This window comes from Oncorhynchus keta, chromosome 13, assembly GCF_023373465.1.
Source record: "Oncorhynchus keta strain PuntledgeMale-10-30-2019 chromosome 13, Oket_V2, whole genome shotgun sequence".
In the NCBI taxonomy this organism is placed as follows: Eukaryota; Metazoa; Chordata; class Actinopteri; order Salmoniformes; family Salmonidae; genus Oncorhynchus; species Oncorhynchus keta.
The window spans coordinates 34,892,056-34,912,092 of record NC_068433.1 but is presented as its reverse complement, the minus strand read 5'-3'; the positions used below and the strand labels follow the sequence as shown (position 1 = coordinate 34,912,092).

The window sequence follows — 20,037 nt, the reverse complement described above, 5'->3', positions numbered from 1 at the left end:
CAGGTTGCAACCTCGCAGTTTACTTTGAGAACGATGTTGCGATTGAAAATATATTGGTTGCGGGTTTTTTGGCCTCTCTGGGGAGCAGGTTTTTTTTAAATCAATGATCTCTCTGTATTTAGCTCCGTTCATCTTTCCTTCGGCCCTGACTAGTCTCCCAGTCCCTGTGCTATTTCCAAGTTGCACCACCGCCACCATTGCATTTATCTTAAAATATATATATATACTTTTTTCCCCAACCTTTTTTATTTTTTAATTAACAACAAATCAATACATAAAGCACATGAGGGAACACAAGCATACATAGATTACAAACAATAGACAATCGAGCTAGGGGGTACAATATCACATTACAATTACACAAGGACCTTAAGGGACATGCATATACTTACAATTCTAACAGCTTTTTTGTTAGTAGAGCATTTAACCGTCTTAAAATACAGTTCAATTTCAATTTGTAGGGTACGAAAATGTGGTTTTCTGTTTGTAAATTTACATTTGTGTATATGAAATTTGGCCAAAAGAATAATGAAATTAATTACGTAAAACTGTTTCAGCTTATTTCTGTTGTACGTAAAGAATCCAAACAGTACATCTCTCCACAATAGTGTAAAATCTTCATAAATGTGTTCAATTATAAACCTACCGATGTCTTGCCACAGTTTTCTTACATGCATACAATGCCAAAAAAGATGCAACACTGTTTCTGGGTGGTCATTACAAAAGGAGCAATTTGAGTTGATGTTTTCCTTAAACTTTTTCATATAGTGGTTGGCAGGATAATATTTATGAATAATTTTAAAGGAAACTTCCTTAATTTTGTTCACAAGTAGGTATGTGTGTGGCAACATCCAAACTTTTTTCCAACAGATATTATCAATAAATCCATTCCAATAAGGCATGACATAAGGTAGATACAACATCCCGCTGAAACAAGGATCGTATAGCTCTGTTGTTGAATGGACCAAAAGAGAAACAAATCTCAATAGAAGGTAAGCTCTGAGGGTCAGGTCTTGACACGTTCCTGAAAAACATAGCAACACCTGAGGGAATGGCATCTAAAACAATTGCAAAATCTTTAGGTGTTACAGGGACCTTGTAAAGTGATAAGAATTCTTTATAACTGAGTAAAAGACCCTCTGCATTTACCAGTTGGCTCAACAACAGGATATTATTTCGGAACCAATATTCTAAAAACGAAGATGTATTTTTATACAATACATCCCGATTATTCCATATATAATATCTGTGTGGAGAAAACTTGTGTTTATAAATTAAGGACCATGACAAGAAAACCTGCCGAAGAAAAGCAGAAAGTTTCACTGGAACTTTGTCAATATTATAATTGCAAAACAACATGAAGTTAAGGCCACCAAAAGTAGAGAAGACATGATGAGGAACAACATTCCAGATAGAAATGGGTCTTCTTAGGAATTGTTTTATCCAATTGATCTTAAAAGTATTATTTAAAGTAGTAAAGTCCAGAAAATTCAGTCCACCAATCTCATAAGTGTTCATTACAACAGTTTTCCTAATGTAATGGGTACGGTTTCTCCAAAGAAAGTTGAAAAGCATCTGGTCTATCTCCTTGCTTATTTTACTGTCCAGATATAAAGATAGAGCACCATATGTTAGTCTAGAGATACCTTCAGCCTTGGTTATTAGGACTCTACCTTTTAAAGATAAGTCCCTCTGCAGCATTGATTTAGTTTCTTCTGGGTTTTTTTTAATAAGAGGGTTAAAATTTAGTAAGCCTCTAGACTTCTGATCCTTTGTTATGCCTAAATATGTAAGTTCTTCTTTTACTGGAATACCATAATATGAAGGTGTCACACAATATTTGACAGCTATGAGTTCACATTTACTAATGTTAAGATATAGACCAGATGCTTTGGAAAAGGATTGTATCACATTGATCGATATGGGAATTTGGTTAGCGTCTTTCAGAAAAAGAGTAGTATCGTCAGCCAGCTGGCTTATAATAATTTCTTTACCAGCTATGGAAATAACTTGTACAGGACTATTATTTAAAGAATTTGCAAGAAGTTGGGTGATTAATAAAAACAGGTACGGAGAGATATGACAACCTTGCCGAATTCCTCTCTTTAACTCAAATCTAGGTGAGGTGCCATATTTCAATTTGATAGAGCTGTTACCATTTGCATAGAGAGTCTTGATAGCCTTACAGAAAAAATCCCCAAAGCCAAGTCTCTCAAGGGAGTGGTAGAGAAACCAATGCTCTACTGTGTCAAATCTAAAAATAATATGAAGCTATCCTCAGTTATTAGGTCTGAGTAGTCAAGTATGTCTAATACTAGTCTGACATTGTTAGAAATATGTCTGTTCCTCATGAAGCCAGACTGTGTTTCATCAATGATTGCATCCAGGACTTCTTTAATTATTTTTGCAAGTAGTAAGGCTAATATCTTATAGTTATTATTAAGAAGACAAATTGGACGGCAGTTATCGATGAGCAGCACTTCTTTTTTAGGCTTAGGTATCAGTGTTATTAACCCCTGACTCATTGTAGGAGGGAGAACATTGTTTTTAATACTCTTTAAAAAGACTTCAAATAGGAAGGGAGCTACTTGTTCAGAAAATAATTTGTAAAATTCTGATGTAATTCCATCAACACCTGGTGATTTATTGTTCTTTAGATGTTTGATACACTCTATAATCTCTTCAACTTTGATGGGTTCATCACACTGTTTAGATTCTATATCACTGATAGAGTGAACATTATTCAGTGAGTTAAAAAACATATCTGTGGATTCCTGACAGTACGTAGAGCTATACAATTTTCTGTAAAAATTTCTACAGTATTTAGCGATACATTTTTGGTCATCTGTAATAACACCATCAATGTTTAACTTATAGATAGTGTTATTTTTAGAGTGAAATTTCTATTTCTAAAGAAATAGGATGAATTCTGTTCTCCCTCCTCAATCCATTTTTTCCTAGATCTAATAAAGGCTCCTTCTGCTTTTAATTTATATACACTGCTCAAAAAATTTAAGAGAACACTAAAATAACACATCCTAGATCTGAATGAATGAAATATTCTTATTAAGTACTTTTTTCTTTACATAGTTGAATGTGCTGACAACAAAATCACACAAAAATTATCAATGGAAATCAAATTTATCAACCCATGGAGGTCTGGATTTGGAGTCACACTCAAAATTAAAGTGGAAAACCACACTACAGGCTGATCCAACTTTGATGGAATGTCCTTAAAACAAGTCAAAATGAGGCTCAGTAGTGTGTGTGGCCTCCACGTGCCTGTATGACCTCCCTACAACGCCTGGGCATGCTCCTGATGAGGTGGCGGATAGTCTCCTGAGGAATCTTCTCCCAGACCTGGACTAAAGCATCCGCCAACTCCTGGACAGTCTGTGGTGCAACATGGCGTTGGTGGATGGAGCGAGACATGATGTCCCAGATGTGCTCAATTGGATTCAGGTCTGGGGAACGGGCGGGCCAGTCCATAGCATCAATGCCTTCCTCTTGCAGGAACTGCTGACACACTCCAGCCACATGAGGTGTAGCATTGTCTTGCATTAGGAGGAACCCTGGGCCAACTGCACCAGCATATGGTCTCACAAGGGGTCTGAGGATCTCATCGCAGTACCTAATGGCAGTCAGGCTACCTCTGGCGAGCACATGGAGGAATGCCCCCCAAAGAAATGCCACCCCACACCATGACTGACCCACTGCCAAACCGGTCATGCTGGAGGATGTTGCAGGCAGCAGAACATTCTCAACGGCGTCTCCAGACTCTGTCACATCTGTCACGTGCTCAGTGTTAACCTGCTTTCATCTGTGAAGAGCACAGGGCGCCAGTGGCAAATTTGCCAATCTTGGTGTTCTCTGACAAGTGCAAAACATCCTGCACGGTGTTGGGCTGTAAGCACAACCCCCAACTGTGGACGTCAGGCCCTCATATCACCCTCATGGAGTCTGTTTCTGACCGTTTGAGCAGACACATGCACATTTGTGGCCTGCTGGAGGTCATTTTGCAGGGCTCTGGCAGTGCTCCTCCTTGCACAAAGTCGGAGGTAGCGGTCCTGCTGCTGGGTTGTTGCCTTCCTATGGCCTCCTCCACGCCTCCTGATGTACTGGCCTGTCTCCTGGTAGCGTGCTCTGGACACTACGCTGACAGACACAGCAAACCTTCTTGCCACAGCTCGCATTGATGTGCCATCCTGGATGAGCTGCACTACCTGAGCCACTTGTGTGGGTTGTAGACTCCGTCTCATGCTACCACTAGAGTGAAAGCACCGCCAGCATTCAAAAGTGACCAAAACATTAGCCAGGAAGCATAGGAACTGAGAAGTGGTCTGTGGTCCCCACCTGCAGAACCACTCCTTTATTGGGGGTGTCTTGCTAATTGTCTATAATTTCCACCTGTTGCCTATTCCATTTGCACAACAGCATGTGAAATTTATTGTCAATCAGTGTTGCTACCTAAGTGGACAGTTTGATTGAGCCTAAAATCTATTCTGGATTGTCTGGAACCTGTTTTGTTACTCAAGTGAATGATCTTTCGGCCGGAAACCTCTCTCTCCATATATCAGTAAGATCAAACTTTTCCATAAAAAGTATTAAACCCAAATTCTGATTGGTTGGCATACCTGGGGGCCATCTATCAGTTGAATTATCTATTGTAATGTTAAAGTCCCCTCCTATCAATAATAACGAATTGGGAAATTTAGATAACCAATAAATATATGTTTCTCTATAGATTCAAGCAACTCATCATTCTCATGTCTGGTGTTGTACCCGTAGAAGTTTACAGTAACTGATCACAAGACAAATAAAGTGACCAAAGGGGTCACATGGGGTCACATTCCGAGTGTAGAATATTACCACCAAATGTATTTTTCATTGTAGTGACACGGGCAGAGCGTTCAGATCCATGGGAAAGTCAAATATCGTTGCCCCACTGTGACCTCCAGAAGTTGGCATCAGCCAAAATTGAGTGAGACTCTTGAAAAAAGCAAAACATCTGTTCGAAATTGTTTAGCAAATAAAAATAAGGCCTTGCGCTTCACATTGTTTTGTAACCCCCAAGCATTAAGATATACTATAGACAAAGACAAAACAACAAAGATTATATAAAATTATAAACTGTAGTAGGATGAGTCAAAGACATAGGAGCAATGAACGTAAACGATAAGGAACAGAGATCTGCACCATTTAAGTCAATTTAAAGTGAAAATAGCTTATTCCATAACCTTTGAGCTAGACGTTATCTGGCTTTGAAATTCAACTCAACTGGAAATTATGTTCAAGACCAAACCAAGGGTTCTTGTAGTAAGAGAGACTAAAAACCCTCTTTAGTGTAATCAGGAACTATTCTGAGAAATAAAACAACAAATAATAATTTAAATAAAAGTGTACCTACTATTTTAAGTACATATGAAAACTGATCATAAAATAATTGAATAAAAAATGTTTTACATATAAATGTTCCTAAGACCTTTTTTGGAAATAAGTGTTAATAACTAAATAGAGCAATAACCGTGTAAAGTCAGAGCAGACCTGTATATGCCCTTTAAAACAGTATCTTAGTTACTGTATACATAAAAAATAAACACAGCTTTCAATCTTCTTCGTAAGTTTGTAAACCAAATAGGTCTTCTGGTCATACAAGAACAAACTAATAAATTGAAATACCTGAGTATTCCTGAAAAATAGTCACCTGATGCCTGTTAGGTAAACAACATAAGGAAAATGAGAATACCATGGCTGAAACCATCAACCTGTTCCTTCTGGTGAGATTTTAGGGAGGAATATGGATTTCTGAACCATTGATGAAGCCTCGTCCTTCGACGAAGTAAGCAGCCTTCCCCTCATTTCGTGCTATCTTGATCGTTGGCCACAACTTGTTCCTTCTTTCTATGTCTTCCGGGCTGAGATGCTCGGCGAAACGCATACCATGGCTCTGAAGGAAGGCGTTCTTCCTAGCAGCTTTCCAGACAGCATCCCTGTAGAATCTGGTAGTGAATAGGATGATGATACCTCTAGGTCTTGAATCGTTTTGCTGTTGCTTCTTGCCGAGGCGATGCACAACGTCGATGGTATCACCAACTTTGTTCTTCTCTGCAGGCAAAACTTCTTGGCAGATACGGATAGCCTCTCCTCGCACATCTTCATTCTCCACCTCTATCAAGCCGTAGAGTCTCAGGTTCCATTTTCTTGTGTATTGTTCCAGATCAGTGAGACGTCTATGGTAGACATTGTTATTATTTTCCACCCTGTCCACATTCTTTTCAACTTTTGCCACTCTCGTTTTCACATCCTTAATTTCACCACATGCAAACTCCAGTCTTTTTCAAGCCTTCGATAACCATGGTGTTCGCGCCTACCATTTTCTCAATGGGGTCACACCTGGAGTTGATGAGTAAGGAGAGGGTAGCCACAATGTCAGAGTTCATGTTGGGTTTTTTGGAGGGTGGAGGTTTGCACGGAACTGGTAAAGAGGGGAATTCGTCGTCGTCATCTTCAACAGCATTCGAAAGCATGATATTATCCATAGGCCAAGTGTAGTTATGGCAGTTGTCTATAAGCACGTTTCTCTCTTGTTGATTAGCAATAGACCGGCTAACTTCTTCCTTTCTTTTTTTTCAAGAGTTTGCATGGACATGCCGAAATAAATGATCCAATTATCATTCCAGTCACAGGAAAGGTCTTATATCTTGAACAAAGAAAAATAGTAATGACTGTAAACTTGTTTTTTTTTTTTTTTTTCACAATCTTTCTGAAGTTTGGTACGGAGCTCAGTAAAAAAGCGTCTGTTCAAGCCACCATCTTGGCACCTCCCAAAATATATATCATTCATTGTGACCTGCTGCTGAATGTGAGGCAGGCTGTTGAGCGAGAGTGGTGGGGAGGGACGGAGTGGTGTGTGTTGAGAGAGCCCAACAACTATTGCCTGAGTCACGTGAGCTGTAGGTTTGCGATTTAGATTGTGGTTATAGAGAAACCCATCTCCAACCTTTTCCCCCATAAAACAGATTCATATGCTACGATTTATGCATATCAAGAAATAATGGATACGAATCACTGGAAAATGACATTGGGCGCACTAGAGCGCATTACATACACCCCATCAGGGTGGTTTAAACTGCATTCGAATGTTGACTTAGCATAAAGAAAACTAAAAAGCGAAGTGCTTTATGCATGCTTAGCTCATGGGTCTCGGGCTGCCGAGTGGAAATTTGAAATGGAAGTTATGGACCTTCCTCACGTGGTTCTTTTTATAGGGAAAAGTCCTCAATGAAACTGACATTAAATGTAGAGAATTATACATTTGCCACTCTGTTGGCCATCAAGTAGCCTATTAATGTATATGCCATTGTTGGACACCATTTGATACAATACATATGTTGAAATGACGATATCACTGGAGTCATTGCAAATCAATTTGTGTCACATGTGTAACCTACATGAAGCTGGCAAACCAATATCAATAATAAGCCTATAACTTCAGTTTGTTGTAGCCTTGGGTTATTATGCAATTATTAGAGAACATGCTTTGTTAATTCAATTGGAAGTTATAAAAGCTATATCGCAATTGCCAATCAGTTAGAACGCATATGATTTGACGTAACAGTAGTCAAATTCTTCGAAAGCCAAGTGAACCAACAGATCACTGACCATTTCGAATCCCAATGTACCTTCTCATACTCAACGACAAAAGACAGTACTGTGCAGCCGTCTTCATCGACCTGGCCAATGACTGCCTCACCTGGTTCACTAACTACTTCTCATATTTCAGTGTGTCAAATCGGAGGGCCTGTTGTCTGGACCTCTGGCAGTCTTCATGGGGGTGCCACAGGGTTCAGTTCTCTGGCAGACTATTTTCTCTGTATATATCAATGATGTCGCTCTTGCTGCAGGTGATTCTTTGATCCACCTCTACGCAGACGACACAATTCTGTATACATCTGGCCCCTCTTTGGACACTGTGTTAACAAACCTCCAAACGAGCTTCAACGCCATACAATACTCCTTCCGTGGTCTCCAACTGCTCTTAAATGCTAGTAAAATGAAATGCATGCTCTTCAACCGATCGCTGCCCGCACCCGCCCACTTGACTAGCATCACTACTTTGGACATTTCTGACTTAGAATATGTGGACAACTATAAATACATTGGTGTCTGGCTAGACTGTAAACTCAACTTCCAGACTCACATTAAGCATCTCCAATACAAAATTAAATCTAGAATCGGCTTCCTATTTCGCAAACAAAGCCTCCTTCACTCATGCTGCCAAACAGACCCTCGTAAAACGGACTATCCTACCGATCCTAGACTTCGGCGATGTTATTTACAAAACAGCCTCCTACACTCTACTCAGGAAATTGGATGCCGTCTATCACAGTGCCATCCGTTTTGTCACCAAGCCCTATACTACCCACCACTGCTCTTGTTGGCTGGTCCCCAATACATATTCGTCGCCAAACCCACTGGCTACAGGTCACCTATAAGTCTTCGCTAGGTAAAGCCCCGCATTATCTCAGCTCACTGGTCACCATAGCCACACTCACCCATAGCTTGCGCTCCAGCAGCAACAACATCGCCTATGGGCACAAACCCACCGTCGCTGGACCAGACAGGACTGGCAAAAAGTGCTCTTCACTGACGAGTCACGGTTTTGTCTAACCAGGGGTAATGGTTGGATTCACGTTTATCGTCGAAGGAATGAGAGTTACACCGAGGCCTGTACTCAGCGGGATTGATTTGGAGGTGGCGGGTCCATCATGGTCTGGGGCGGTGTCACACCATCATCAGACTGAGCTTGTTGTCATTGCAGGCTATCTCAACGCTGTGCGTTACAGGAAGGACATCCTCCTCCTTCATATGGTACCCTTCCTGCAGGCTCATCCTGACATGACCCTCCAGCATGACAATGCCACCAGCCATACTGCTCGTTCGGTGCGTGATTTCCTGCAAGACAGGAATGTCAGTGTTCTGTCATGGCCAGGGAAGAGCCCGGATCTCAATCCCATTGTGCACGTCTGGGACCTGTTGGATCAGCGGGTGAGGGCTAGGGCCATTCCCACAGAAATGTCCGGGAACTTTCAGGTGCCCTGGTGGAAGAGTGGGGTAACATCTCACAGCAAGAACAGGCAAATCTGATGCAGTCCATGCACTGCAGTACTTAATGCAGCTTGTGGCCACACCAGATACTGACTGTTTACTTTAGATTTTGACCCCCCCCCTTTTGTTCAGGGACACAATATTACATTTCTGTTAGTCACATGTCTGTGGAACTTGTTCAGTATGTCTCAGTTGTTGAATCTTGTTATGGTCATACACATATTTACACATGTTAAGTTTGCTGATTATATGCGCAAAGGGGATTTATTTACATCTATAAAACCTGGTTCGAGCCCTGAATGCTGATTGGCTGAAACTCAGCGTTCCGTCGTGCATAACAGCCCTTAGCCATGGTATATTAGTCATATACCACAACCCCTCGGGCCTTTTGCTTAATCATAGCAGTCAAACAAGTTAAATCCATTTATGGGAAATGATCTGCCGATTTTAATAAGGGCAAATTATCTTTTATCTTGCCACATATTCATATCAGTGGAGGCTAATGAGGGGAGAACGACTCATAATAATGGATGGAACGGACCCAATGGAATGGCATCACACATGGATACCATTCCACTGATTCCGCTCCAGCCATTACAAGCCCGTTCTCCCCATTTAAAGTGCCACCAACATTCTGTGATTCAAATTCCTTAAATACGTCATAGCTCGCAGTAATTGAGGAAATCCTGATTTAACTTCTAACCTCGTTACAAGTTCCTACGATATTTCTTGTCTCGATAACAGTTAAACGTGTTATTGTATAAATATGGCAACTCCTCTCTTGCTGTGATAAAAACAATTGGGCTAGTTCAGGCCTTTTGGGCAGCTTGAATGGTCATTGGGCAAGAAATGTTCTCGACCTGGCAACCCTGCCCCCCATTGAAGTTTAAAATGGGTAGGTAAGGGTTATAGATTCAGTAGAGGTAAAACCGAACTCGACCAGATCTCAAGTTGCCTCATTAGCCCCCAGCAAAATTGAGATTTAGATTTTTTGTATTTCACAACATAATGTAAAAATCATATGCTTGTATGGATGTCAACCCCAACACACGTTCTTGTCATCGTTTCCATTCAACTGTATTAGTTGTTCAACTACCCCCACCAATTGCTGTATGCGAACAAGCTGATAAACAGGAGTTACTATTTAGCAGTTACTTCTAAACCTGAAAAGTAACCAGTGGGCCTGTTACAATACATAAATTAGAGATTTGACAAATATCCACTTTGTTATATCAGAATTATTGAATGTGCACCAATCTGGTCAATGTGACAGATGCCGAGCAGTTGCATCGCTCCAGTCAACCGTCATTGACTGTTCTCTGCTACGACAAGGCAAGCAGTAACGGAGCACCAAGTCTAGGACCAAAAGGCTCCTTAACAGCTTCACCCCCAAGCCATAAGACTGCTGAACAAATAATCAAATAGCCACCAGACTACTTACATTGAAGTCTTGTTGATGGACCTAGCCTTGAGTGCGATGGCTACCTTGTGTGTTCATACGGTATAGTGAACTTTGTTAAACTGGAACCTTGTCGTTGTGTCATTTCAAGTTAACACCTGTACCCCCTGCAATATAGCCTCACTTTGCATTAATTTATATATAATTTTTTACTTTAGTATGTTTGGGCTTGTAAGAAAGCATTTCATGTTAAGGTCTACACTTGTATTCAGAGCATGTGAAATAAAGTTTGATTAGACTTCTTTATGGTTAGGGTATGGATGTCCCAAGGATCTGAGATAGCACTGACTACAAAAGGGTTAATAAACAAATGTACAAGGGTAGCTAATGAGATTAGAGACTGGTTAAACTGTTTGGTAATAGTTTTACTTGTTAGTATTTATATGATTTATCACCCACCCATATTGGATGAAATCCAGAGTATTCCCAAAAATGTAAAGCCTATAGAACTCTTGGCCAGCTTGATAGCAGCAACAGCCACTGAACATTAGTACATATTTAGTCAGATGGATGACTATGATCTCTTTACAAAAATGGCTTATTTGTAGTAAAGCAACTTGTTTACCTTGTATAAGCCATCAAATAATTTCAGTTTAAAGGCCCGCTCACCTTCATAAATGCAAGCACATGCAGCACCATCTTAATATTTAATAAAATACACAATTCCTGGATGTAATGTCAGTGTCAACACTTTAAGTGAATAGAACAATGTTCAGTAGTCCACTCAGTTTTCAAACTTCAGTCTCAATCAAAACTACAAAATGGTAGTTCACATTGAGAAACACTGGACTCAAACTTCAAATTGAGGAATACTATGGACAGTTACACCATTTGAGTCAGGACACTAAACATATTTCAATTATTTTAATGTTGCAGTACAAATACACATTTACTTAGATTTTTGACTCTGTGCCTGTGCTTTAAGGACCTTGACAACGATCTTCTGCTCCTCAATCAGGAAAGCACGCTTGATCCTGTGGTAGACAGAAGGGTGAAGGTTAGTGGATCAGTTAACTGAGATGTTCAGGACATGCCTTTAATGGTTACTTTACAAATACTGACCAAATGTCAACACTAAGAAAAATCGAATGAATGCATGTTGCAAAGACATTGCAGAAACATCCATCTTTATTTTTTGCACATAGGAAGTGTCACTGCTTTTAACAGCACACCCCAGGACAAATCTCCCAATGTGATACTAGTTGACAAAACCAGCTAAAACCACCATCTACTTAAACCACAATTGAACAGTTAGGGAGAGATGTGATCAGGATCAGACTTGACTAAAGAATGTAGTTTTAATCCTAACACATGGAACTCACAAGACCAGAGGCTGCTGAAGCAAACAAACTGCACTTAAATTGCTATGGATAGAAATTCAACTACAGCTGGCTGGCGTCTTGAATAGAACATCTCTCTGGCATAGTTAGTCCAATATGCAAGTAAACATTATCAACCAGAACCACCCATGGGGCAGGATTAGGGCTGTTACAGTAATTGAATATCCATGTCACTGAGTTATGGATGAAGACAGTCATTTCAGGATTTATTTTTATAAACATAATTTTCATGCTGATAAACTACCCAATAGTGGGAGTTCACTAATGATAAGCAATTGTTTTGCTAAATTAATCTGTCTTTCCAACTGATGATACGCAGGGGTGTAGAGCGCTATAGGCACTTCAGTGAAAAAAGTTTGGACCTAATTTCTTTGCGTGCTCGTAAATAGATCTTTCAAAAACAGTGTCAGATTGAATAATTAATCAACAAGGTTGACCTGACTCCGAGGCCTATAATGCGCTAATGTGTCAATTGGAACCGCTGTCATTTGGTTAAAAAAAATTCATGATTGTATTACAAAATGTACAGGTCTCATTCTCTGAGTGAAAAGTAAGCCTGAGTGAAAAGTAAGCCTAAACAATCAAGGCAAGGGCTGTTCAATCGCCTCACCCCGTTGCTGCCTCTGTCGCATCGTTCTCAACACCAATATGCTCGATAACTTTTCTATTTTGCACATAGCATTTATCAAATATACACAGATATATACACAACTTCAAAATAGTGGATTCGGCTATTTCAGCCACACCCGTTGCTGACAGGTGCAAAGATTTGAGCACAGCCACGCAATCTCCATAGACAAACTTACAGTAGAATGGCCTTGCTGTAACTTTCACCTCGGCACAGTCATAGGACTCCACCTTTCCAACAAGTCCGTTTGTAAAATTTCTGCCCTGCTAGAGCTACTACCCCCGTCAACTGCAAAAGCTATTATTGTGAAGTGGAAACATCTAGGCACAACAATGGCTCAGGCGCAAAGTGGTAGGCCACACAAGCTCACAGAACGGAACCACCAAGTGCTGTATCGCATAAAAACTGTATGTATACTTCCAAATGGCATCTGGAAGCAACGTCAGCACAAGAACTGTTCGTCGGGAGCTTCATGAAATGGGTTTCCGTGGTCAAGCAGCCGCATACAAGCCTAAGATTACCAAGCGCAATGCCAAGTGTTGCTGGAGTGGGGTAAATCTCTCAGCCTTTGGATTCTGGAGCAGTGGAAAGGCCTTCGAGTGATGAAACACACTTAACCATCTGGCAGTCCGAGAGATATCTGGGTTTGGCGGATTCCAGGAGAACACTACCTGACCCAATGCAGTGTACCAACTAGAGGCCGAGCGATTAAATCGGAATGGCCGATTAATTAGGGCTGATTTCAAGTTTTCATAACAATTGGAAATCTGTATGTTTGGGCGCAGATTTGCCGTTTTTTAAAACACCTTTATTTAACTAGGCAAGTCCGGTAACCTCTTGGGGCTAGGGGGCAGAATTTCAACTTCCTGCTACTCATGCCAAGAATATAAGATATGCATATTATACATAGATTTGGATAGAAAACACTGACGTTTCTAAAACTGTTTAAATCATGTCTGTGAGTATAACAGAACTTATGTAGCAGGCAAAAAAAACCCAGAGGACTAACTGTTCAGAACCCCCCTCTGTTCCCTGAGTTGTCACTGCCAAGGGATATTTCATAGGAACCTGTTTTCAGTTCCTACCGCTTCCACTGGATGTCACCAGTCTTTGGAATTTGGTTGAGGTTATTCCTTTGTGCAATGAAGAAGTAGGCCAGCTTGGAACTGGGTAACACTTTTGTGAGTTGCGCAAGATGTGAAAAGCAGAGCTGGTTTGTTTTCATTCCTGTATTAAACAAAGATTGCCCCGTCTACAATTTGATAATTTATTAACGTTTAAAAATACCTAAAGTTGAGGCCTCCCAGGTGGCGCAGTGGTTAAGGGCGTTGTACTGCAGCGCCAGCTGTGCCACCAGAGACAGTCAGTTTTTTACTGAAAGTGATAGCAAATGCAGCTACCTGGGGATTTATCTCTAATCCTGCTTTTGTGACTATCTTTGGCTGGAAAAAATGGCTGCGTTTTCCCTTTGATTTGGTGGTGGTCTAACATAAATAAATATATGTTGTGTTTTCGCTGTAAAATATTTTAAAAATCGGACATGATGGGTAGATGAACAAGATGTTTATCTTTCATTTGAGGTATTGGACTTGTTAATGTGTGAAAGTTAAATATTTCGAAATAATATTTTTTAATTCCCTGCGCCACCTTTTCAGCTGAATGGGGGGTGGAGTTCCCTGAGGGAGCTCCCGTAACAGGTTTTAAGAAGCAGTGCAGCTTGTTTGGCTTGTGTATCGGAGGACGCATGACTTTCAACCTTAGTCTCTCCCGAGCCCGTACGGGAGCTGTAGCGATGAGCCAAGATAGTAGCTACTAAACAATTGGATACCACGAAATTAGCGAGAAAAAGTGGTAAACATTTAAAATAATACCTAAAGTTGTATTACAAAAGTTCCAGAGCCCGGACTTGAACCCGATCAAACATCTCTGGAGAGACCTGAAAATAGCTGTGTAGCGACACTCCATCCAACCTGACAGCACTTGAGAGGGTTTTGCAGAGAACAAGGGGAGAAACTCCGCAAATACAGGTGTGCCAAGCTTGTAGCATCATACCCAAGAAGACTTGAGGCTGTAATCACTGCCAAAGGTGCTTCAACAAAGTACCGAGTAAAGGGTACTTATGTAAATGTGATAGGTTTTTAGAATTTATTGCAAATGTATAAAAAAATAACTAAAGTTTTTGCTTTGTCATTAATGGTGTGTTGTGTGTAGATTAAATTGGGTTTGTTCTTCTTCAAACAATTTTAGAGTAAGGCTGTAACATAACATTTGGAAAAAGTCAAGGGGTCTGAATACTTTCCGAACACACTTTATAGGCTACTGTATCAATCTATTTGTTCACGTCATCACACAACATGAGTCATTCATGCTAGTCATTCATGTACATAGTAGGCAGTTTATGTAGTACGCTAGTATGGGTAGTTGTAGTCATGCACCCTTCACATTTTGCTAGATATTTATCTTATAAACTGTACGTTTCACCCGACATACAACACTTGGTACAGATTCTTCAGAAGGCGGTGTTTTGGATATATTCTTACCTATCACGTACACACTTCGCACACATGGCACCGCCGTAGGCCCTGCTGACGTGCTTCTTTGTCTTTGAGAGCCTCATCAGGACCTGGGGTCTCACTGCCCGGATCTTTAAGACAAACAAATGCTTGTGAGCAGATGTAACAAAACCTGAACCCAGGTTAATGTTCAGGAGAAACATGGGAGAAACCATTTTGACCATTAACAATGCCACAGCCATTTTTAAAGGAGAAATTCACTTTATTTTAACAAAATCTCAAATTACAGTATGTTAGAAGAGCCTAGACACTTTTTGCGATCTCACCTGTTTACAAAACACATTTTTTATCGTTAACATTATATGAAATTTTGTGCGATTCTGGCTGTCTCCTACCAGCTGTGGGGGCTACACAGAAACAGCACAGCTAGTTTGAGTCCGCTGGAGTCGCACAAAACGGAATACAACAAAGGATAAAGTTCTGAATGACAAATCCATGCGTACAAGAGTAAAGACCTACATCAGTATACTGAGAGCGTTGCAGTTTTAAAGTACGCATTTGGATGTTTTCGGAGCCTTTGCTTATGTTACACCCCTACAACCGCTGAATGAGCACGAGGAAGTATATCGCTGGAGTAGTAAGTTACCCAAAAGTGAAAACTTCACAAAAGTGTCTGGGCACATCTATAACATTGAACAGATCAATTCAAATAAGGCGAAATTGTCCTTAAAGATTGTTTAATAACATGCCACCTTCACTTTGCTAAAAATAGAAGTCAGTTCTATTTGTGACGCAGATAGTGCTGCAAGTCCTCCCTCTCCCATCTCCTTATTGGTTATACCCAAGTGGGTGACTGAAAGACGAACGAGGTCAGTGGCGGTAACTCACCCAATTTACAAAAGTTGCCAATCGCAATATAAAGTTGAGAAGAAAAAGCCTAGGAGAGATGACTAGATGCGATTCGGTTGACCGTTTCATGTGTGGATTAATTGTCGGAATAAAGGACCTTGTGCATTTCAGGTAAAATAACTCAATGTATATATCCCAGGACAAATTAGCTAGCAAAAGCAAGCTAGCTAGCTAAATTGCCATAAATGTTTAATGCTTTTTGACCTGTCCCCAAATTAATGTAATTGGTTCAGAGTTTGTATTGATATTTTATATATACACATAGATTTTAATACATATATATTAATATATGTGTGTTTGCGCACAGTGAGTGGACGCCTCTTCAAACTGGTGAATTTGTCTATTTCAGACAACGGGTGTATAAAATAGAGCAGAGACATGCAATCACCAAAGGCAAACATTGACAGTAGGTAGAATGGCCATACTGAAGAGCTCCATGACTTTTAATGTGGCCGTGTCATAGGAGACCACCTTTCCAACAAGTTTGTCAAATTTCTGCTCTTCTAGAGCTGCCCCGGTCAACTGCAAGTGCAGTTATTGTGAAGAGGAATCATCTAGGAGCAACAACGGCTCAGCCGCAAAGTGGTAGGCCGCACAAGCTCAGAACAGGACCGCTGAGAGCTGAAGTACGTAAAAATAGCCTGTCCTCGGTTGCCACACTCACCACCGAGTTCCAAACTGTCTCTGGAAGCAACGTCAGCACAATAATTGTTCGCCGAGATTCCGTGGCCGAGCAGCCACGAGGACCAAGCACGCCCCCATTCTCATTGACGGTGCTGTAGTGGAGCAGGTTGAGAGCTTTAAGTTCCTTGGTGTCCATATCAAAAAACTAACATGGTCCAAGCACAGAGACAGTCATGAAGAGGGCATGACAAAACCTATTCGCCCTCATGAGACTGAAAAGATTTGGCATGGATCCTCAGATCCTCAAAAGGTTCTACAGCTACACCATCCTGACTTGTTGCATCACTGCAGAGTATGGCAACTGCCCGGCCTCCACTGCAAGGCACTACAGAGAGTAGTACGTACAGCCCAGTACATCACCCGGGCCAAGCTTCCTGCCACCCAGGACCTCTATACCAGGTGGTGTCAGAGGTAGCCGGAGTGCAAAGTCAAGGTTCAAGGGGCTTCTAAGCGGCTTTGATCCCCAAGCCATAAGGCTCCTGACAATATAATAAAATGGCTACCCAGACTATTTGGATTGCCCACACCACTGATACTGTTATTATCTATGCATAGTCACTAATAACTCTAGCTACATATTACCTCGACTAACCAGTAGCCCCTGTATATAGTCTCGCTATTGTTACTTTACCGCTGCTCTTTAATTACTTGCTCCTTTTATTTCTTAATCCTATTTTTTAAACTGCATTGTTGGTTAGGGGGGCTTGTAAGTAAGCATTTCACTGTAAGTTATACACCTGTTGTAGTCTGCGCATATGACTAATATAATTTGATCAAACACATTTGGGATGAATTGTAATGCCAAATGCTGGCCCAAAATCAGTGCACCTCACTTATGCTCTTGTGGCTCAATGGAAGGAAGTCCCCGCAGCAATGTTCCAACATTTAGTGGAGAAAGCCTTCCCGGGCGAGTGGAGGCTGTTATAGCAGCAAAGGGTGGACCAACTCCATATTAATGCCGATGATTTTGGAATGAGATAGTCAAGCAGTAGTCCACATACTTTGTCATTTAGTGTTTTCACTACAACAGTAACAGACCTGAAAAAAAAGTTTGTATATTATGCAGTGGGATAGGATGTACTTACTCCACGCAGTCTACCAGGGCATATTCCGCATGCAGACTTGGGTGCCTTGCCCACCTTCTTGGTGTACAGGTACACAATGCGGTTACCAGGAGTCCGGGACCTGTAAGTGAGGAATTACACATTGCAATGTTGGTAACAATATTTTGAGGGGTGGAAACATGCTCACAAGACTACTTTTTATTTAAAATCCAGAGCTAGCTAGATACAACCACGTGAAAGCCAGTACTAACGTTACTAACCGTGTAGGTCACAAAGAAACATGCACTGTAGTAATTAAGAATGGCACAGAAGCCACGGGAATAGCAACAAGCCAATGGAATTAGCTAGCTATAGCTACATGCTAGTTACTTACAGCCTAGTTTTGTTGGAGGCGGTGTTGTAGGACAATCTACGACGGTAAGTTAGGCGCTGGACCATGTTGATACCTGGTAAATACATGATTAGTAGTATAACGTGTAACACCGGTTGATTACATTATTACCTTCCTAGATAATTTACTAGCTAGCTCGTTCATTAAAAAATGGTATCGGGGACTGCCGATGGCGTCATCACTGCGCAAGACTGTGTAACCAAGTAAACTAAATAGTATATATGCTACCTAACAAACGTATCAAGATTAAAACGTTTGATTTTACGTGGAAGAACACACCCTAGTTTGTCAATTTAAGGCAGCAAAACTGCAATGGCATTATTCTTGTAGTTACCAAAATTGAGACATTTTTGCTTTGGGCTAATGTTACTGAAGATATACTACTTAATTAAGAGGGCCATGACAAAGTACTAGGATAACATGAAATATCATCATCAACGTGTTAACGGCTTCTAACATTGGAAATATAATCTTTGAAATACGATTTGTCGTAGTATATAAACACAGATTACAGCAGATTATTTAAACTAAATATAAGCGAGAAAATTTAGGCCGCCATACCTTCTATTAATGTAACCGGAAAAGGAAGGACTAAAGTCGCTACCTTGGAATTTGACGTTTTTCTTCTTCCCTGTGAGTTTCCAGCAGACTAGACGTTGTGTTGCGTATTGTTGCCTTTCGCAGGTCGGCGTGAGAATTGCACGTTTATATATCTAATAGCCTCACACCCGTAGGTGCAGGCCGGTGCATTGGCCTCATTTATAAACCTTAGGAACATACAAAATATAGGGCAAAATGTACGTGCGTCATGCAGAAATGGCCATTTATTGACATAAATTACTTGACGTGAGAATGTGCACACCTCCCCACACACTTTAGACCATGCTTACACACATCTGCTAGTGGTTGAGATATTGTAGTGCAAGCTGGCAAGTATTTTGTGCAAATGGAGATATGCTGAAAAGCTTATTCATGAAAACAGGAAAACATATTAACAAGAATGCAACAATTTGCCATTAGCGAGAAGAGAGAAAATCTATGTAAAAACATTTTAAATATAAAATAAATAGAGTTAGGAATCTTATAATTAGACATAGGAATCTTTTCCCCCCTTTATTTTCACAACCATTGCACAATATATTCTTCACATGTTCTGGCCCTGATGGGTTCATTATCCCGAAGGAGCCATACAACAAATTACCATGCACATCTCTTGTTTAATTTGGCTCCCGAGTGTTGCAGTGCTGGAGGCATCACTACAGACCCTGGTTTGATTCCAGGCTGTATCACAACCGGCTGTGATTGCGAGTCCCATAGGGAGGTGCACAATTGTCCCAGCTTTGTTAGGGTTTGGCTGGTGTAGGCCGTCATTGTAAATAAGAATTTGTTCTTAAATCAAATATAATTTTATTTGTCACATGCACCGAATACAATGCTTTCTTACAAGCCCTTAACCAACAATGCTTTAAGAAGTTAAGTTAAAAAATAGATACGTTAAAAAAATAAAGAAAATAAAAGTAACTAATAATTAAATAGCAGCAGTAAAATAACTAACCATAGCAATAGCGAGGCTATATACAGGGGGTACAGAGTCAATGTGCGGTGGCACCGGTTAGTTGTAATTGAGGTAATATATAGGTAGAGTTAAAGTGACCATGCATAGATAATAAACAAAGAGTAGCAGCAGCGTAAAAGAGGGGTCTGGGTAGCCCTTTGATTAGCTGTTCAGGAGTCTTATTGCTTGGGGGTAGAAGCTGTTAAGAAGCCCTTTGGACCTAGACTTGGCGCTCCGGTAACGCTTGCCGTGGGGTAGCAGAGAGAACAGTCTATGACTAGGGTGGCTGGAGTCATTGACCATTTTTAGGGCCTTCCTCTTTTTATTTATTTTTTATTCACCTTTTTTAAACCAGGTTGGCTAGTTCTCATTTACAACTGCGACCT

At 40.7% G+C, this 20,037-nt stretch overlaps 1 protein-coding gene across 1 annotated transcript; it reads right to left on the bottom strand.

Moving 5' to 3' along the window:
* Nucleotides 1-11,416: 11,416 nt before the first annotated feature.
* Nucleotides 11,417-18,747, bottom strand: LOC118392245 (60S ribosomal protein L34). The gene is made up of 5 exons (XM_035784029.2): nt 18,658-18,747; nt 18,079-18,151; nt 17,727-17,826; nt 15,076-15,179; nt 11,417-11,541 (listed from the first exon to the last, which is right to left on the bottom strand). Exons 2-5 carry the CDS (start codon nt 18,141-18,143, stop codon nt 11,457-11,459), a joined length of 354 nt encoding a protein of 117 aa, XP_035639922.1. The 5' UTR covers nt 18,144-18,151; nt 18,658-18,747; the 3' UTR covers nt 11,417-11,456.
* Nucleotides 18,748-20,037: the final 1,290 nt, after the last annotated feature.